This window comes from Diaporthe citri (assembly GCF_014595645.1).
Source record: "Diaporthe citri strain NFHF-8-4 chromosome Unknown scaffold_1, whole genome shotgun sequence".
Lineage (NCBI taxonomy): Eukaryota > Fungi > Ascomycota > Sordariomycetes > Diaporthales > Diaporthaceae > Diaporthe > Diaporthe citri.
The window spans coordinates 11,648,354-11,669,075 of record NW_025064846.1 but is presented as its reverse complement, the minus strand read 5'-3'; the positions used below and the strand labels follow the sequence as shown (position 1 = coordinate 11,669,075).

Sequence of the window (20,722 nt, the reverse complement as noted above, 5' to 3'; positions counted from 1 at the left end):
TTCTTCTATTGAGGTCTTGGTATTGATACTTTGTTGTCTATCTTAATAATGGTGTATCTGGTTACATGTGTAAGTGTTTATTCTGTGGAGTTCTACAGCCTTGGCCAAATGCTAGCAGCAAGCAAGCACTAGTTGCCTAACTAGCTAGTCCCTTATTAGGGGGCATAAGGTCTTGCTAGGAGCATATGAATGCCTCAATGTGGCGTGTCGATCGGTATTTTCCACCACTCCTTACCAAGGTACGGCTTGACCACAAAGTGATGTCTTGTGAAACTATACCAACGCTACCCAAAGCCCGCGTTATGCGGTCCAACTTTGCCGCATACCCGTGATGTGGAGCCGATTCCTGAAGGATCAGTACCTAGCAGCAGTAGGCGACTACTCCGGAGTCTGGATTGGGAATGGAAGCCAAACAGTGGGTATCATGTTTTTGGACTGACGGGTCATTTCCGTTCCTAGATACTACACCTATTCTCCCTGGGTTATATCCAGCAAGCTCTTAATTGCTGGCACTCCACCTTCTACCTTGTCACCCAAGGCCGGCAATCCGTCTTGGCTGCTGACCATCGGCCCATAGAGGATGAGAACTTTGCGCTCGTACTTATCGCGGTACTCATATGAAGCAGTGACACACCCGCAAACTTTTAAGGTCTTCATACTACTATGTCTTTATGCCATATACGCTATTTTTGGTGTGTCTCCGGTAACTTGAGCAAAGCGACTGTTTCTCCCCAGAATTCACTATGGATACCTTTGATTATGTCGGTATCACCACGGTCTTCGAGCCGCACTCGACGTGTTTTGCGCCTTCCAATTTGTGGACCTCCACTATGTTATGCAGCGTGAACTTGAAGGGCGGTGGGTTTGCTGCGAGAGCGGCCGCCACATTGAATCTCAATTCTTTCACTTGCCCCCTCACGATACTGGGACCCCCGACGACCTCGGCTCTCGGCCATAAGGACCGCTCCTGTTACCCTGGGAGTGATGATTTCGCCGACAATACGGCATGGACCGACTGTCCTATAAGCATGACAGCAGCGGTCGAGAGAACTCATGACTGGGGCAATGGAGTTACCTCTATGGAGACATGGTGTTGTCCTTCGTAGGTGCTTTGACAGCTTCAATCAAGCTGTTTCGTTCCAGTAGCTGACCAGCTTATTAGAGCATATGAATTCACGTCTACAAATGAACCGATTCCACTCACTGTCGGGTATTCAACTTATTCCGTGGAGCTGTACGCCGGGTTTCTCTGCCGTGCCTCTGCAGTCCAAGAACTTTCCGGGCAGACCGTGACTCTCACGGTCTCGACAGAACCTCTCATCACCACTGAAGCGGAATACGACGGGGGCATAATCTTCGCAAACGCTGTCGGTCTTGGAAGATTTGTCTATGAAGCCTCGGGAACAACATCTGAATGTTACGGGAATTGTCCGGGCCCGCTTTCCAACCCTCTTGCAGCTCCGACTCCTACTCCAACCCCAGCGCCGACGGGTTCGTATGTACCGCCTCCCTCGCATCCAACCACCCAGTTCAGCCCTGCTCCGTCATGCCTGAGTGACTCCAATTTGTGGCTCGTCTCGACAAGCTGCCAACTTCTGCAGGGCCGTGAAATCTTGAAACCTTCTTGGCTCGAATGTGCCATCGCCGAACTTGGAGAGCCGGACGTATACAACAAGGAATGCTACAGACGTGGCTCAGCCACCGCCGGCGACGATGGGACGACCTCTTTCTATGCGGGTTGTCCAGCAGGCTACACAACTGCCTCGGAATCCACGCGTCGTCCGTTCGACAGGAGGCAACGCGGAGATACGCCAGGGGAGACAATATCATACGACGTGGTCGCAAGCGTCGTGCTGTGCTGCCCCGATGGTGACTACAGCTTCCAGTACAGCGACGTCCTGACTACCACGACCACGCATGACGGTCAGAGGCTCGTGGATATGTACCCCATGCCTCTGTGCGTCGCCACAAGCGTGCAGACACTCTCCGGCAGGGACGTCGAGTTGACTCTGACGGAGAATGACCGGGCCTTGGGCAAGAAGAAGAGACAGGAAGATACGGCAGGCCCCGCAGTGACTACTCGGCCATGGGACTACGAGAGCGGTCTGCTATTTGCGGAGGTGGCACAAGCCTCGCTCACGGTCTTCCATGGTACATATTCGTGTCTGGAAGCCTGCGACGACTACTTCACCTACTCTTACAACAACACGGATCCGAACTATACCCCAACAAGTACAGCGCTCGATGTCCCGACCAGTACAGCGCCCAGTGAGGGAGAAGCTACGCAGGGTACAGGGGCATCCAATTCAACGGGTAGCCCATTACTCGGAACCGGCCGAGGAACCGTCCTTGCGGTATCGTTTTTAACGGTTCTTTGCCGAACCGTACTATAAGAGCAGGGATCGCTTGGTCAAAGACGAACTTTAATGTATTGTGTAATATTAGCGGATATAATACCATAGAATTGACTAACAGTTACGCCTATGTACTTGGTATCCAACAATTGCCGAATAGAGTCCTAGTCTCTTGATAAGGGAAAGCCAGGCTCTGTCAGAAGTGAGATATAATTTGACAGATTATTGAAAATATGTATCATAAGTGAACTCTTCGAGTGGCTTTTGTACATTCCATGAAAGTTCCAACACCTGTGATCACTGTTCAGACCGAACCTAGCCTTGAACTCTATGAATACAGGAAATACGTATCGTACAGTGGACCACTATTACTTCAAGACGACCAGATCTGACTCGAGTCAGTCAATGCACAAATTCATTCACTTTCCTCCTTCGAAAAGTATCGGTTCGCGGCGCTAGCGTAAAAGATTGTCTCCATCCTCCCATAAATCGAGAGAAAGACAATGATGACGATCTTGGTAGTTTGATTGGCGCCCATTCGATCCAGCACGGATTGCCGACCCTCCTTCTTCGACGAATCTGGCTTCTCTGACGCGGTGGCGGAGGCTTGGGGCCGTATTCGAGGTTTGTCGCCAAGGTAGCGGAGCTGCGTTGCCGCATTGGGTCGCATTAAAAGTTGTGGATGGAGGGAAGGCTGGCTCACGCGGATCATCATGATGTGCTTCACGGTCGCTATCCTTAATGCCATAGGACGAAGAGTGCCCAGTGGCGTCGATGCCTGGGATGCGAGAGCTGAAGCCACAGCCTGCAGCTTGATGGTGACAGCTTCGTAATGTACGGGCCGTGAGAGCTGTGTTATGCGGAATTTGACAGTGGTAAGGTCGGTCTCGAGACGTGTAGCTTGCAGGTGACGATTTCTGAGATAGAGCTTCGGCCTGGCAGGTGTCAAAAAGATGAAACTGTCATTAAAAGATCGCAAATGGTCTGTCGGTCGCGAGCAGTTGTAGTCTGTGCCGCAGGAAATGACGCACAATGAGCCATGTCAGCCGGTGCAACCGAAGCCCGCCTCACACCAAGAAAGGCTGACTCCAACCAACACACTCCTTTGGCCGCTAGTCAGTACACCACACCTTTGAAATGGCCAATCAACAGCTCAATTGAACATGTGGTTGAGAGAGCTCTGATGTCTCCCTAATTGAAATGTAGGATGTCCCAGTGCCTTGAAAACTCCACGCGAGCTGTGTGTGGTCCAGCCCCTCAACTGCAAAGGCCTCACTAGAGTGTCAATTGATGAATTATCACACAAATCTCTTGGTAAATGGACTATGCATGTCTCCAAGTCCTGTGTGAAGCAGACGGGAACAAAAGAGAGTTGCTCGAGGCCAAAAGAAAAAAACAAGAAGAAAAAAGGAATGAACGCGCCGGGAGTTGAACCCGGTCCTGGCTGCCTTTACGTCAAGAGCACACCGACTCTTATCGTACACTGTAAGTATCCAAAACCTCCCGTTGTAACTTGATGTACTCCGACAAGGCAGCAATGCTAACCGTTACACCACGCGCTCGGCAATTATGGCACAAATTTCGTCTTGTATCCCGAGAAACTCCGCCAATGCACGGCCTGATGCCTTACCAAGTGACAGCATCTTTTGTATTTATGCTGCCCCGAAGGCATAAAATGTCGTGGAATTCCAAGTGTTCTCTTGGGCTCCTTCCCTACTTTGCCGTTATTTCTACCAACGCGGCTGGAATCCAATCTACGGAGCACTCTCTATATTCGGATTGCATCTGTCTTCAAACTAAACTAGCAGAACTCTGAGCTGTCATGTCCACATGGAAGGTTATCTGGAACATCCTTGTGATATCACTGGATAATGGAGAAAACTGGATGACTACGCTGAGTGAAGTCTTCGGGAAGAGATTCATTGGAACCCACATGTGAACGCGGAACACTTGAAGAAGGATTGGGGTGTGATATGGAATGCGAAGTAATTTGCCTCTTGTGTTTCAAGAATCAAGACACCTAGCACTTCGATCTTCTGGTTCCATTGCATTGTCCCTCAAGTGGGTCAGACGCAGTCATGTCATCTCAAAGTGGTTGGACAAAACTTGGGCAGCAAACACTCCCATCAGCTGTTCCGCTTGCCTCACCGCCCCTGCTGGCTGACACAAGCAGTTAGGCAACGATAATCTTGAACTTTTACAGCTGAGTCATTCCGAATGCAGTCGCTATGGCGATTCGGACTCTCCTCGTTAACTTGTGCCATGATAGCAGAATCTGGGACAACGCGATTTGGCAGCAAGCTCGACCCCCCACTCAATTGAAACCATTCAGACTAATCAAGCATCTTTGTGGAGGTCTACGATCACTTCCAGCTCTCCCGAGCTGGAAAGGAGAAGCTCAGACGCCAGGCCAGGTCGCTGCCTAGCCTTCCTTCTACATGTGGTCCCCAGTCCACCCCGAAGACACGAAATGACCATGGCTGGAACCTTCAGCACTAAGGAAAGCCATTTCACCCAACCTCCAGTGAGCTTCATGAATGGTGTCTGCCGGGGCATACCACACCTGCAACAGCAGCCGTGTGCATCTCGAACGCGCAAGCAGTGGCAAGGCGACGACAAAAAATCCCGGAAGTTGGGGTCCTGCACCAAGCCTCGGGGCCCTTTTTCATCCCCACCCAGAATAATAAAAGAGCTCCGTGGGCAAGATCACAAAAGAAAGTCAGATTTGAAGAACTGTGGCTGCTTCTTGTCTAGCATGACCTGATTGATGTATTCATTCTTGCTTCACCGCTTCTATACGGCAGGTGCACATCCTGTGGTTCTCATAATGCAGAGGTGGCAAGAAGTACAATTTCTTGACCTTAGAAGTAGATCCTGTAGGAGCTGGGCAAGAAAAAATACCACTGTTAACTGTGAGGTTGTGGCCTGGGCGCCCTCATATCAGGATGCCTTCATCATCCGGACCGAAAACGCTTATCACGCATCTCGAGCTTTCATACCCACACGTACGGACACGTGGACCTTCCAGATGATTCCGAGCAGTCGAAAGGCGACGCTCCTTGAGCTATGACTGTTTCAACGCACTGGTTCCAGTTCGTGGGCATCTTCCGGGGTATTCTTTTTTATCTTGTTTTTGTCGAGAGAATCTCATTTATCATCTGAAAACCCACAGTGGACTGTCTCACCAAGTCCTGAACTTACTTCTGGCACAAGTAAACAAACCCTCCCTGCCTGTGCGGGCTTGCTGTCCGTGCCGGCCGAGGTCATGTCGGGCCGGGGCAAGATGCCAGTTCTGGCCCCGTCTAGCCGCGAGGCGGTGTCGACTGTCTCGCGCCAGTTGAGCTACAAAGTCGCTAAGGCTACGGGTGAGACTAGGTGGTTCTCGGCCACTCCATCCACACTGGACAGAGGAAGGGCTGTCTATTAAAAGAAGGCTTTGGGAATATTCCACGGGCACGGGACCAAATCATGCTGCTGGGGCGTGCCACTCTCCTACGGTGTGGCTGGCCGTGGCGAAAGGTTGATTGAGGCCTGGAACCCCCTTGACAACCTTTGGGGGGAACTGGGGCATCGACGCGTCAGGAAAAAGCAACTCGAACGTTACGGTGAACCCGTGAAAGAAGCAAAGAAGATCGAGTACGAGGATACAATGGTCACCCACTAGCAGGCGAGCACGAAATTGCAGCTGTGACATGCCTGTACGTGGCTGGGAGGGCGCACCTGGGGGCTTGTACGACGGGGTGGTGAACCTGTCGCACACCGGCTCGAGGGTGCAGCGTACGGGGGCGACGGACACCAGCTCATCGAGCTTGGAACCTTGCCACATTGTGCTGGGCAATTGTGTCGGTCTTCCCTCGCTCCCCGTCCCCGTTGCACGAGGCGTGGTGCCGTTTCGCGTATCTGGGGAGCGGGCGACGATCCTGCATGGACCCTCGGCCCTTCATAGCTCCAACACCCCCCAGCGCGACACCGACAACACCGTTGGAATGCTTCGACCGGGTCTTAGCTGCAAGGTTCCCGTCGACGTGGTACCAATTGGGGGGGAGCTCGAGATTCCTCGCACCCAGTGCGCTGCTCGTGCTACGACGGAGGGCGGGTGCTGGGTGTGCGGCTTGTGGCCGCAGGGCCGATGGCGGTAGCGGGAGAGACATTGATCAATTGATTGATTGATTGATCGACTGGCTGGGCAGCGCTGGGTGGTATAGATGGGTTCAGGTGGAGCCGGGTCAGGTTACACGCGAGGCCTGGGGAGTGAGACACGGGCATCGAGGGTGTCAGATTGCATGCTCTGTTGGCGAGGTTGGGCAGAGGACGGTCGTTGATTGCATGCTGGCGCGCTGTGATGGATTTTCCTTGCTTTGGGGGATGCATTTGTGCACCAGTAAATGAACTCGAGATGCAGGACGCCCGTTTCGGCGAGCTCAACATAAAAAGTTGACCACCGTTGTCGGTCAAGAGATTGATGGATTGCACAATCGATGTTTTTTCTATGTGGTGCACCACGCCTGCCCGTGAACAGGGACATGGGGAGAAAAGAGGAGAGCAGAGCAGCATGACGATGGGTAGGGACAATTTGCCCAGTTCTGGTTAGCAGTATCGGACGGCAAGCGGCGTCTACCACCGTAGACTAATTAATAGACCAATGGGCTGTACATGAACGGTACGTGCGGTACGTACCATCCGTGTCATCCGTTACTGCCCGTTGCTTGTACGTCGTCGGTCTGGGTGCACCTGCAGAACAAGACACATGTGCCTGTGCATGCAGATACCAAGAGGCAGGAGCCAAGAGGCAACCAACTGGCAAGAGGGGAGGGCCAGGGCCAAGATGCAGAGAGATTTACGGGCGTAGACGAGACGATGCAGGGAGACCAAGACACAAGGCAGTCGGTCACTCAGTCACCAGTCGAGGTTTCCACGCCTGTGCCTCCGTGCACCTTCACTCGGGCGCGCACCTGCCCGTGTAGACAGACCATGTGGAGGCAAGTGCAGGGCAGGGGGGGCAGGTGCAGGCTCAGGTTGGAGGCTGCGATTGCAGGTGCGGGTGATTGTCGGATTGAGGGAAAAAGTGACTCGATAGAATTGAGTGACTGCTTGCTCCATTTCTCGCTCTGTTGTTCTCTTGTCACTGCTTCTTCTTATCTGCAAGAGAGATATCCCAGAATCCTGCTTCCCTGTTAGCTTGATCGGTCCTGCCAAGAGCGCTCCACCTGCTGCCAATCTGGGACGGGACTCGACTATCGATTGCAGTCTGCACAAGATTTTCTCACGGCTTTCTGTGGAGAGAGGGTGTCGAGTCCTCCCTCTCCTCCATTCAGCCCCAGCCCAGCTGGAGGGCGATCATTGGTAATTGTTCTAGCCTGGAGGCACCATCCCTCCCGAGATACCGTCCGGCAACATCCTCCGTCCCAAACCCATCGCCCACCCCTGCCACGCTAGGAAACGTGGGGGAGACACACGAGGACCACACCACACACCAGATTTGCTGCCGAGGCCAGGCCAGGCCAGACATCCATCCAACCATACAGGACAGCACAACGTTCACTCACACTGCTGTGCGAGCCAGGCTACTGTTGCAGTGACAGTGGCCTGTCTACTGTGCACTCTGCACAGTCTATCCCGCCGCGGCACCTGGCGACAGGCATTCGGATGACACCGGCCCACACCTCCTCCGCCCCAACTCTCACTCCCACAGAGCCCACCCGGTAAGGACCCCTAGCCCAAGCAGATAAGCACTATCTACCACAGCTGAATGACACACGGACGACTTGACTCCCCAGGTTTAGTCTCCTTCCTGTGATTTTTATAAGAACACTGACATCGGACTTCTTTTCCTCAGGCGTCGTCGTTGACCTGCCATCGTCTGTTCTGCTCTATACTGTTCTGTCCTCTCCGGTCCGTTGTATCTCATTCGACAGGACGGTAATTCGAGGTCTGAGTGCTGACCAGTTCAGGTCACTCGCGATCTGTCACCCCTCACTCACCACTGGTTGGCTACAAAAACAGCATACTGGTCACCCCTCCCCACCGACATCATGGATGAGGACCAGGGACCTTCACAGGTCGTCCCAGAAAATGGCAAGAAGAAGACCATGGGCGACCGCGCCCGTGCTCTGAAGCACGCGTTCCTCACCAAGGACGGCCTGATCGGCGACTACGACTACGCGTTCCTCTTCACCCCGAACATCCCCTTCATGAGGAAGCGGCCACGGGCGGCTCCGTTTTTCGGCCTCAACGACAAGATCCCCGTCGTGCTCGCTCTGCTGCTCGGCCTTCAGCACTCCCTGGCTATGCTTGCCGGCCTCATCACTCCCCCAATCATCCTTGCCGGATCCAACGGCGCCAACCTGACCCCAGAGATGTCCCAGTACCTCGTTTCAACCGCCTTGATCGTCTCAGGCCTCCTCTCGGTCATCCAGATCACGAGATTCCACATCTTCAAGACACCGTACGAGGAGAAACTCTCCTGATTCGCTGGAACCAGCCGACGTAACTGGATAAGCTGACGGCGAGACACAGATACTACATCGGCACTGGAGTAATCTCCGTGGTTGGGGTTTCCTTCTCCATCATTACCGTGGCATTGGGCGCCCTTTCGCAGATGTACGCCAATGGCTTCTGCCCCACCACAGAGGACGGCTCAAAGCTGCCCTGCCCGGACGGGTACGGCGCAGTTATTGGCACGGCCGCCGTCTGCTCCCTCCTCGAGATTCTCATCTCCTTCCTCCCACCCAAGGTCATGCTGCGTATCTTCCCACCCATCGTGACCGGCCCTACTGTCATGTTGATCGGCATCAATCTCGTCGAGACCGGATTCAAGAGCTGGGCTGGCGGTAGCGGCGATTGCGTGACCGGGACTGTGACAGGATTCGCGCTCTGCCCTTCTGACTCTGCGCCGCACGCGCTCAAATGGGGTAGCCCCGAGTTTCTCGGCCTTGGTTTATCCGTGTTCGCAACTATCATCCTCTGCGAGCGCTTCGGTTCCCCCATCATGAAGTCTACCTCGGTCGTCATCGGCTTGCTAGTCGGCTGCATCATTGCCGCCGCCACGGGGTATTTTGACCGGTCTGGCATTGACGCTGCCCCGGTGGCGAGCTTCATCTGGGTGCACACGTTCAAGCTCACAGTGTACGGGCCACTGGTGCTGCCAGTCATGGCTGTGTTCATCATTTGCGCATGTGAGGCCATCGGTGACATCACGGCCACGTGCGATGTGTCACGCCTCGAGGTCGAAGGCAAGTTGTACGAGAGCCGTATTCAGGGTGGCGTGCTGGCCGACGGCATCAACGGTTGCATCGCTGCATTGTGCACCATCACGCCCATGACCACCTTCGCCCAGAACAACGGCGTCATTGCTCTGACACGCTGTGCCAACCGCAAGGCCGGTTACTGCTGCTGCTTCTTCCTGCTCGTAATGGGCATCTTCGCCAAGTTTGCGGCCGCCCTAGTTGCCATCCCAGCGTCTGTCATCGGCGGCATGACCACCTTCTTGTTTACGAGTGTCGCGGTCTCGGGAATTGCCATTATAGCAAAGGGCGTGTCCTTCAACCGCCGCAACCGTTTCATCCTCACCGCTGGCCTGGCCCTTGGCTACGGCGCCACTCTGGTCCCCAACTATTTCGATGGGGTCTTCACCTACAATGGCAACAATAGCGGGCTGCGCGGATTCCTCGACGCTATCAGTCTCGTCATGGAGACGGGTTTTGTTGTCACCGCCTTCCTGACCATGTTCCTCAACCTTGTTCTGCCGCTCGAGGTCGAGGACACCAAAGCCGCCGATGACGAGGCCGCGTCTAGTGTGCGCGCGCCTAGTAACAACGACGTCGAAGGAGCGCCTCCCGGGGAGCTCAAAAAGGCTTGATGGTTGGGTGGAAAGACAAACGTGTGGTAATTATATTATATGAGATACGCCCCTTATAGGGGGCATGTGATTCTTGTGGCGTTCTTGGTAGATAGAGGTCCCCGCTTCAGTGCTAAAATTGCCGATGGTAATATGGCTCGGGTCTTCTTGGTTGATCACAACATGTACGATTATCCTTTTACTGAGGCGGCGATTAATGTCAATAGAGCTTCAAGACGGTTTGGCTTTCATTGCCTAGAGGGATGCCTTTTGTAAGCTTCAACCATTGAGGCATCGTTTAACTTTAGAATGCTGAACATCCCGCTTCGCCCTCCTTGAAGCTCTCCATGTGTTTTACATGGTTTCTGCGTAGGGTGGCCCACAAAACAATATCCGAGGAGATAAACATCATCCTGTCTTGGACACACTACCTAGGTATCCCACAAAGCATGTCTCTGTCCCAGATGATGGGGTCGGTAGGAGTTGCTCATATGTGACGTGCAGGCGAGACCAAGTATGCGGAACGATGGAGATTGGGGGGAGACAAATAGGCAGCCCGAACGAGGTCTAAAAGCTATTGGGATGCCGGAAATTGTGTCAGCCCGGGTTGAACGTGTCATTGTTTGCGCAACATTGTCGACCGGCCCTCTGTAGTCTGCAGGATCGTGGAAAGACTGCTGCTGTGGATCGGTGAACGGGATCGGTGAACGGGACGCCGTGGGCTTTGGATTTGTGCCGGGGTCAGCGTATTGAGTGGGTAGCCAATTCATTACGGGAGCCTGGGGACATGCCTGACCGGATTGGGATGTGCTTGAACTCGTTTTGAGGTGACTTGAAGTCAATCCAGAGGCTGATTGAGTGATATCTTGACACGTCAATGTTGCTACAGTGTCGGCTTGGGTTCCGCAATCATCTGATAAACACCTTCGTGTCCCACGGCTTTGGAGGCACTGGGAAACTCTGATTCTTGAGCACAAGACCGGCTGCGGTGACTGGAGAGATCAGCATACTTTGGCCTACATGTAGTGGTCTTTGAGGGATAGAGTGTGTTCGTCGACTGGTAGTAGAGCGGGTGTGCAAGTTTGTGGACTGTTCTGCTTTTCTGGCATGTGCCCAGGGGCGTCTGGAACCTCCCGAATTCGATACTGCAACTCGGTCAATTACATCAATTCCTTCCAATGTGGCAATCACCATCTCTAGAGGCGGAACAGAGGGTCGAGGCAATGGCGGACCTTTGGGCATAAAAGTGTGTCAGCATGTGGCGTCGAGCAAACAGGGACTCCAAGACAGATAGCTCCAACGGACCCAGCTAGAAGCAAGAGTTTGTGATGAATACAAGTTTCGAGGACGGAGAAAAAGGACAGGAAGTATCAACGAGGGGTGGTAATGGCTAGGAGGAAAAATCATTCGTTGAGGCCAGCGGATGACGTTGTTTCGCTGGGGAGCGGACGACCGACTGGCAAGGTCAGGCATCAAGGGCCCCCAATAAATAATATTTTGTGTGCCCCAGTATAACGTTCTAGGGCAACGCAATCAACATCCGGTCACTTCACTCTACTACGCAACTCTCAATCCTGCTCGACCTCAGGCCGCATTACGTTGTTGCCGCACCTAACGGGATACGGCGCATCGAGACGCCGCAGATCGCACACAAAAGGCCTGATAAACTTTCTGGGTGGTGCTGCACAACTGGTCAAGGCGGCACCCACAGTTATAATTTACACTGCCGCCTTTGGGCCCGATGCTTAGCATGGATGGAGGGCTTTACCATCAGATAATTCCGTTTTTGTCTGTATTCTCTGTGGCGGCGATGGGTCAATGCTGGTAGAGCCATGTGGCCCTTGCCTGACCTTGCATGTAATGCCCACCAGCAGCCTCAGGCATTGCATGTGCAACTGTCATATCCCTAGATAGCTGTACAATCATATAGACGCTCCGCACAAGGGGTCGTCTTGTTTCGAAAGTTCAATGTACTCTAGTGGTACCAGAAATCTTTCATTGTTTCCACGCGAACGGGCCTTGATCCAACGCTCGAGCGCGACCGCAACCCCGTTCGCGTCAGTGCTGATGTCCTTGGGAATATTAGGAGAATGTGATAGTTCTTGCTGGTGTTATTTCCAAGTAATGCACCAAGGGCGGAGGCCTTCTTGTGCCCTGGTCAAGCAGAGGAATGGAAGAGGTCACCCCGTCTTTGTTGGCCTGACCAGTGACCCGGCCCCAATGACTCCAAACAACGCGTCTGTGTTCAGCAGTTCTGTTCATCAATGGAGCGAATTCACTCGGCACAAGCCCCAGCACCTACATCTTGGGAGAGAAGGAACATCCCATGTCAGTAGTGGATATTGATACAATGGATAACTTGATCTCAAACACGCATCGAGCTTCCTCAGTAGGATGATCTGGTATGGCAGACCATGCATGCTTCCGACACCGAATTTGCAGTGGTTCACACATAAGGAAGAGTTACCAGACTATGGAACCGCCGTGTGTATTAAAAGCACCGTACATGTCGAGGGGGAAGGGGGTGGCGAAGACAACGCATATGCACACAATAAATGTGGTGGGGAGCCTCGTGTAGTTGGGGAAGATACTGGACACAAACAAAAGCTGCAGTGGGCCCCTCATGCCAGGGATTCAATATGAATTCCAGTGAACGGCCTTGCTGTCACCACACGCGTAGGAGTCACTGGGTGGCCCACCGTCTGTGAATGACACTGTGACTTGAGCCCACCTCCCAGACTTCTAGTTTTTAAGGGCACCGCAACCTTTCGTCCGCACTTCTCTTCCTACCTTACAAGCGTAGCTACAGCAACGCAGTCAAACAGTCGCAAGGCGTCGCAGCCTCGGCGTCACTCAGCCGTGCCTCCATCCTCAGTTGCGCTTTCTCCCCTCAGCCATGCCTCCATCCTCAGTTGACCTTTCTCCCGGAAGCCCTGGCATTATCCCCATCATCACACAATACGCTCATCCCCCATCGACCATGGCAGACCTGCGTCAGACCGAGAGCCCTATTCAGCGCGAGGCCGATGATGATTCTGGTCCTGATACGGATCAGGAAAACACTGTTATTCGAGATGAACCCAGTGATATGGAACTTCGCCAGATTTTGAAGGAGCAGAAGGTGGGAAAGTTTGACTTCGACCGCGACTTCGGCATCATCAAGAACGAGGACGACTTCAAACAGCGGCTTCGGGAGTGGGAGACGATGGATGATAAGCCCACGGAGGATGACGAGCCCGAGCGTCGATCCGACTTTCCGCTCGATTTTGAGATCCAGAGACACTACGTACGAAGAGTTGGAAAGGCGATACTCAACATGGATGGTGCCACCGACAAGACAATCAAGGATCGAAAGCGGACCAGCAAGTCCCAGAAGCCGAGCACCAAGTACCAGGCGGATGTTCCAGCTGACGAGGAACCTGGAGAGAAGAACTCTGTCGCTGTCACCTTTCTGAGCGGACTGAAGTCAGTCGAGGTTGAGCTGGTGAGCTGGAAGATCGTGGTGAGTCGTGAAACATTGCAACCCAGATTGCAGCAAGGACTTATGCTGACTATGTAAGACCTTCTCCCGTGATGCGCAGGAAGATCGACTGTCGCGGGGTACATATGGCTCCCAGAAGACCAAAATCATGCATTTTGACTCCTGGACCGAGCGGATTGAGTTCATCATTCACTGTTTGGAGGTGAGATAGTCTCAGAAATCTGCTTAAATGATACTACTTCTGACCAGATTGAATTCATCACAGACAACGAAGACCATCGCCCGCTCGATCATTCGAGAGGGAGACCTCAGTATGAAGGACTTCGTCGCCTCGCCAAAGACAAAAATGGACACCGCCAATCGGAACAGGACGATCAACTGTCAGAGGGCCGAGGAAAAAGATGCCGCAAATAAAGCAAAGGGCGCTGCTCTGAGAGAAGAGAAGCGCCAGTCCCACTCGCCCATCGGAACACAAAACATCCTGGCCACCACTGGCAGCCCTCAGGATGAAAGCACACCCAATCCTCTCGAGTCGTCCCGTACTCGACACGGCAGAGATGGACAGGTCGATGTGGGATCCGGCTCTTCAACTGCAGAGATGCAAAAGGAGCCCTCTGCGATTCCCAGAGAGTCCCCGATGGGAGGACGCAAGACACCGTCGGCTGCCTCCAACAACGGATTCAGAGGCCCTCTGACTTCCATGGGAGAGGGAGGCAAGCAGCCCACGGGTTTGTTGGTCCCTAGCCTCGTGAAGATACCGAGCCAAGGTGGTCGATTAGGTGCTGGCGACAAGGGCTTCCTGCATGTGGCTCAGCCGGGCTCAGACAACTGTAACACATCTACCACCACTCAGAACGGTCCATCGACCCAGAACTTTCCTACCCCAACTGATGCTTCACGGACTACGGCCTCAGATCCGACTTCAATCAACGCCGGAAGTAATCGCACGGCAGCCTGGTCTCCGAGCCTCGATCCTATCCTTCAGCGAGCTATCATCAAATGCCGCACCCGGGCCAAGCAACAGCCCGGTTCCAGCACGTCCAACGAGTTCACCTCCGAGTCGGTGATTAATGAGTCCCCGCCTCCCACGCTCCCTTCGCGACCTTCATCAGGGGACAACACGGGTCCCGGCCAGAGCTCCCGTGGCCCTACCACACGCCTTTCGGCAGTTACGAGCTCGCCGCCTTCTGCTCGGAAGCCTCTGCCATCTTCTGCTAGGAGGCCTCTGCCGTCTTCTGCCACTCAGCGTCCACAGACATCCGGCTTTCCGTCATTTCCCGGCGGTGCGTCCTTCCAGGGTGGCATCTCCGGTGGCCCCAGCATTCAACCTTCGGCCAAGAAGCGGCCGCACTCTTCATCTCAGCTTCCGGAGGACTATGGCCCCGGCAACCGCAGCGCCAACGCCACCATGACTCAGAAGAGACAGAAGCGGTACCCAACCAAGGCTGGTAGTGATCTCAACGCCTACGACATCGAGCAAGAAGAGTACGACGATGATGACGAGGAGGAGGAGGAGGAGGAGTGATCTGACTCAAGCAGCTGGAGGATCGCTCACACGGCACGCTCAGTGGCGGTGAGGCCTATCGCGGCGGGCAGAGCTCGGCGGGCTCTTCTGGCCCCAGTGCAGACTCTGCCTCTGTAGCGCAGCAGTGGGCTGTGGAAGTGATATCGAGAGCAGGAAGAAATCAACACAAAGAAAAAAAGGAGAGAGAGAGGGACGGCAAGGATTGGTTCTCGCCGATGTTACTTGGCCTTCGCTGGATTCTGGCAGACACAAGCCTGGAAGTTTTTCCTGGGGGGAGGGGTCAGGTGAAAAGAAAAAGTCAGAACCTCTTGGTTCTCTGGATCCAGAGCAGAGCACGTGTCAACTTGGCGGCACACACAACTCTTGCCACAGAGATCGTTTTTTGAGGGATGCGAAGCAAAGGGGGGGAGGGAGACAGTGGAAGGCGCCATGCCTGATTAATGTAGACGTGATGCGAAAATGACATACCCTTATACGAAACCTTCTGCTCGGCCCAGGAAGAGGAGGCATCATGTGAATCTCGTGTCGTCATTGAACGTCAGCCACCATTCTGAGGTAGGTGTATCGAATAGGACAGCTATTTACAATAGGGTATACAAGCCATGTTCTCAGTAGATAAGCATCTTCATAACTGCTCTGACTCGTGACAGCATGTCCTCGTAGTCGTACAACAACAGGCTCTGTCAGCACGTACAGACAGCATTCTGGAGCAGTTGATACCTAACCAGGTCCTAAAGCTGAGCATCTCAAGCCGCTGATGGCCTGTCTATGTCACTTCTAGCTATCTCTAGCCGGCTATTAAGCACGAGGTACAAGCACACGACTCTCACCAAGGTATTTGATGAGATTCCTTAATTCCAAAGCAATCGCCGAACGCCTAGCCAGCCAAGTACAATACATCAAGCAGCTCTCTCTAGTCATCACAGACATGGTCTTACAATGCCCCAATAGCCCGCAGAAGTACATCCACGCCCCCGGCGCGAACCTCACTGGTCCCTTCCGCATCCTGTCGCCCCTTCAGCAGAGACGCAACGTCGCTAAGAACACCGAGCGGGATGTAACACCCCGTCTTTGCCCGCTCGAGGCTCTCCTTGAGGCGGGACGTGTGCTCCCACTCCTTGGCAGCCACCTCGGCCCTCTCAATGACCTTGTCCGAGATGCCGCACATCGCGGCGCAGTGCATACCAAATGAGCCCTCGGCCACGCCTTCTTCCAGCTTGTACAAGAACGTCACCTTGCGGTTGGCGTCGTCGACGTGGATCTGCATCCGCCGTGGTGCGATCTCGGGGTGGTTTTCGAACTCGGTCGCCAGACTGTGGTAGTGCGTGGCAAAGAAACCAACGCAGCCCACGTGTGTTGCGACTTGGTGCAGCACGGCCTGGGCAACGGCAACACCGTCATAGGAGGATGTGCCACGACCAAGTTCATCCAGGATCACTAGAGACCGGGGAGTGGCCTCGGATAAGATCTTCTTGGTCTCGGACAGCTCGACAAAGAAGGTGGACTGGGCCGCAAAAATATTGTCGTTGGCTCCCAGCCGGGACATGATTCGATCAACTGGTGTCAGTCGAGCGGACACAGCCGGCACATAGCAGCCGATTTGGGCCATGATGACGGCGACACAGGACTGTGTGGTTTTAGCACAATAATCTTTAGATGATGTAGACAATTTGACGCCGGTCACGGCGCACGGGTCAGAACTTACCATACGCAACACTGTAGACTTTCCAGCCGCGTTGGCACCGGTCAGCAGATTGATCTTGGCGCCCTCTCCTCCGAGCTTGACGTCGTTGGGAATGAAGTCGTCGACACTATTCAACATGCACGGATGGCGCAATTCCTCAAACTCCACAACGCTCCGCTCTTGATCAACGAAGACGGGGCGGCAACTCGGCTGGCCTAACGCGGTCGATGACTTGGCCAGGCTGATGAGGCAATCAAGTTGGGCAACGACCCTGATGGCCCGAAGCCAGGTCTCGTTGTCCGTGTCGAAGCGCCTGAAGAAGCTCGCGGCCACGTCCTTGATTACCTGAGAGTGCGATTCCTCTGCCTCCTGCAGCTCACGGACCAGTGTTAGAAGGTCCTGGAAATAGTAGCGCTTGACCGCTGCGGTCGCTGACATCTGGCGCCAGTCCTTGGGAACCTTGACTGCTTTAGGGACTTCAATCTGGTATATTTCCTTGCCGACGTCGCAGAATTTGAGTTTGGGGCTCTTCAAGTTTCTCTTTTGCTCAGAGAGCAGAGCATCGAGATCTTTTTTGATCCGCTTGATGTTGTCCATGCTGTTGTCGAACTCTTCCTCAATACCTGGTTCGGGGATGAAGAGCTTCTCTTCGCGGGCCTTCCTTTTGTCAAAAGCATTCTTCCAAAAGTCGAGAGGCTCTTTCAGGCTGGGCATGGACGAGATCAGACGGTCTACCATGGTGTTGCCGCCTCCAAAAGCACTCATGAGAGTCATTGTGTAGTCAATCTGCTCGAATCCGTCGATGACTCTAACAAAGTCATCTGGCCTACAGATGCCGGCATGGATCCGAGAAATCAATCTCTCGAGGTCGGGCATCTTGGTCATCTCGGAGTAGAACTGCTCACGAACAGTGGGGTCGGCGTTCAATAGATCTACAGCATCCAAGCGCTCATTGATCTTGTCAATGTTGCAAAGTGGGTGGCAAATCCATTGTCGAAAGAGCCGCTTGCCGAATGGCGTAACACATCGGTTGAGCAAGGCGAATAGAGTGCCCTCGGGTCCGCCGTTGACTGTATTTGAGAAGACCTCCAGATTGATGAGGGTCTGGCCATCAAGGATGAGTGTGCCATTCTTGTGGATAGGAGTGTACCACTGGAAGTTGCCCTGCGACAGGAGACTCTTTTCCAGCTTGAGGACTCGCAGGTAGTGTATGAGCGCGCCAAGTGCCGACATCAACAGGTTCTTGTCTTTGGACTCCTTGAGCACCTCGGGCCAGACCTCTTCGTCGACTCCTTCCTGGATGAAGTAGCCGCTGCAGTCGAGCTCGCGGCGTGTCTGGTCGGAGCCCCAAAACTCAGCGTTAGACTTGAGGTTGTTCCAGATGGTTAGGGGCGTGGTGTTGTTCTTGAGGATCCGCATTGCCTTGACGGAAATGTGGGACTTCTCTAGCAGAATTTCCCGAGGGGAGACCTGGGCCACAAAGGTCTCGAATTTAGTGAGATCGACATCATCGACAAACTCGGAGACGAAGAATTGTCCCGTGGCGGCGTCGACAAATGCAATGCCAAAAGCGGGTTGGCCGTCGATGACACACTCTTTGATAGCGGCACAATAGACGGCCATGTCGTCCTGGAGCATGCTGCCGTCAACTAGAGTGCCGCCGGTAAGGATACAGGCAAGCTCGCGGCGGATGACCTTGTCTTCCTTGCCCTTTGTAGCTTTGGGCCCCTTCACGTCACGTTCACGCATCTCCTTGCCGAGTGCTGACTCCATCTGATCGACTCGGGCGACCTTGTAGCCTTTTGCGATGAATTGGTTGACCCACATGTCGAGTGAGCCTTCGGGGACACCAACCATGCGCATGTTGACGCGATCTGTCATCTTCAGATCAAAGAGTTGGTGGCCAAGAGTAGCATCGTTCTCGTACAGCTCGTAGAACTTGCCCTTCTTGAAGAAAACAACCGTGTCCCAGAGGTTCTTCTTGATATCCCAGTATTGCTGCTCAAAGGGCGAGAACTTAACTCCCGGTGGAACATACAGGGTACCCGGGTTGAAGTCTGGGTGGCCAGGGGCATTCCGGTCAGCATCGAGAGGTTCTGCAAGCCAACGATGCCGTTTTTCTGGCTCCTTGTCGCACGCCCTCTCCTTCACCTTTGAGGCCGACGCGGTCGACTTGGGGTTGGGCGCGGGGTTGCGTCCTTGTCGCTTCTCGATATTCTTGGGGTCGTACCGCCACTGCTGCGCTGTCGATGTACGGGAGGTCTCGTTTAGCAATTCGTATTCGTCAATGTCTTCCTCCTTTTGAGCGGAGGCTGGAGAGCTCGACGAGGGTTGACGCTTCCTGGGAGCCGGCGCGGTCTTGGGGGTCGGTCGCTTCCTCTTCTTCGAGTTGGATGGTGCATCAGATTCGTCAGAGACAACGAAGTCGGCCATATCGTCTATCCAGTAGTATTAATCGGACCGCCGTTACTTGAAGTGCCGCAGCGCGAGTACATACCATCGTCATCATCAAACGCATCGTCTAATGGACCCTCGTACTCGTCCTCATCATCGTCTTCGTCCATGACAGCGGCGCGGGCGCGGTTCCTATTTCGCGTCGGACGCGTCTTGTGCGACATGATGTCTTCGTCTTCGTCGTCGGACGGCTCCGCGTAGTTGACGCCTTTCTTAGCCTGGCAATTGGATTGTCAGCATACAGTCAGATGTGGAGGTTCCCATGTGTGGGGCGTACCTTTCGGGAAGGACTGCTGCTTGCGAGCACCGTGGGCGTGGGTGCTGGCTGGTGGTCGAGCTCAGCAGGAGACTTTGGTGACGGCAAGGAGTCGATGGGTACCTTGGAATCAACAGTCATGACATCGACATTCTCCTGGGAGCTCAGGGGTTCGGCTGCATCACTGCTAGGGACGGGAGTAATGGTGGACGGGCGTTTGGCAAAGGACAACGAGTTGGCCTTTGTGGTCTCCTTGAGGCACGTCGACGGTACCTTGTCTGTCTTGGAGGTGGATGGAATGGCAGACGCGGACGAAGCCGGGGCACCGGCATTGGGCTTGGCCTTGGGCTGGCTGGCTTTGGAGAAGAAGCCCAAGATGCTCTGCTGCTTCGCAGTGGATGAGGGCGTCTTTGCCGGCGTGCGAGCCGGGGCGCTGGCAGGTTTCTCGCCCATTGTCTCGTAGATGACAGGCCAATTCGATCCAATTACACAGATACAGACATCAGACAAAATCCAACGCACAAAGACAAGCGCCAGAAGGTAGAGACGAAGTGTGTGACAGTCGCGAGGCAGAGGTTGGTATGTAATGCTAGGAGAAGGGAGGCACATGTACTGGGAGAGAGTGTCCCCTCGAAATACTGGACCCTTTAGAGTTCACGACGCGTTCATGGAAGGCGCGTTGCTGGATCTGCGGTCGCGTCTGGCAAGGACCCTTGTACCGACAACGGCCCTGGGTGCGAAACTGCGAAACGGTGGCCCAAGCTCGAGCTGGAGCTGGAGCTCCAGGTCCAGCGGCAATCGGCCCCACCTGCTCCACCTCCCCAGCTCCACAAGCAACAACAGCTCTCGACGCGACTCCACTCCAAACTGCTTGCGGCGATGGCATCGAGTCAACAACATCCATCTGTGTTCACACGAGGTTGATCTGATGTCGAACTATCTACAACTATATCATCGCCAGTCCTGGATCTTTCTCTTCAACGATGTTCTAGAGATGAATCCGAGGCAATTCAAAGAGCACACGGCGTTGTCCAGGACAAGAGAAATTCCATCGAAGACGACCAGTGCAGTTTTCGAAGACGGACTGCGCATTTCACACCTGATATCGTAGATTACTCAGGAGACCGTGGA

The 20,722-nt window shown here is 54.0% G+C and overlaps 4 protein-coding genes and 1 non-coding gene across 5 annotated transcripts; 3 read left to right on the top strand and 2 right to left on the bottom strand.

The window, feature by feature from the left end:
- Positions 1–743: 743 nt before the first annotated feature.
- On the top strand, positions 744–2,522 carry INS49_003018 (uncharacterized protein; the record flags this gene model as incomplete). The annotated part of the gene is made up of 3 exons (XM_043163817.1): positions 744–1,102; positions 1,163–2,268; positions 2,515–2,522. The coding sequence occupies 3 exons, from the start codon at positions 744–746 to the stop codon at positions 2,520–2,522; spliced, it is 1,473 nt and encodes a 490-aa protein (XP_043032323.1).
- Positions 2,523–3,767: 1,245 nt separating this feature from the next.
- INS49_003017 lies at positions 3,768–3,916 on the bottom strand. Its single transcript has one exon. It is a non-coding gene; the product is annotated as a tRNA-Asp (tRNA).
- A 4,470-nt stretch (positions 3,917–8,386) lies between these two features.
- Positions 8,387–10,212, top strand: INS49_003016 (uncharacterized protein; the record flags this gene model as incomplete). Its single annotated transcript, XM_043163816.1, has 2 exons — positions 8,387–8,799; positions 8,871–10,212. The coding sequence occupies 2 exons, from the start codon at positions 8,387–8,389 to the stop codon at positions 10,210–10,212; spliced, it is 1,755 nt and encodes a 584-aa protein (XP_043032322.1).
- Positions 10,213–13,087: 2,875 nt separating this feature from the next.
- Positions 13,088–15,197, top strand: INS49_003015 (uncharacterized protein; the record flags this gene model as incomplete). The annotated part of the gene is made up of 3 exons (XM_043163815.1): positions 13,088–13,693; positions 13,752–13,874; positions 13,938–15,197. The coding sequence occupies 3 exons, from the start codon at positions 13,088–13,090 to the stop codon at positions 15,195–15,197; spliced, it is 1,989 nt and encodes a 662-aa protein (XP_043032321.1).
- Positions 15,198–16,131: 934 nt separating this feature from the next.
- On the bottom strand, positions 16,132–20,044 carry INS49_003014 (uncharacterized protein; the record flags this gene model as incomplete). Its single annotated transcript, XM_043163814.1, has 4 exons — positions 16,132–16,824; positions 16,903–19,319; positions 19,379–19,553; positions 19,613–20,044. 4 exons carry the CDS (start codon positions 20,042–20,044, stop codon positions 16,132–16,134), a joined length of 3,717 nt encoding a protein of 1,238 aa, XP_043032320.1.
- Between the last annotated feature and the right edge of the window lie 678 nt (positions 20,045–20,722).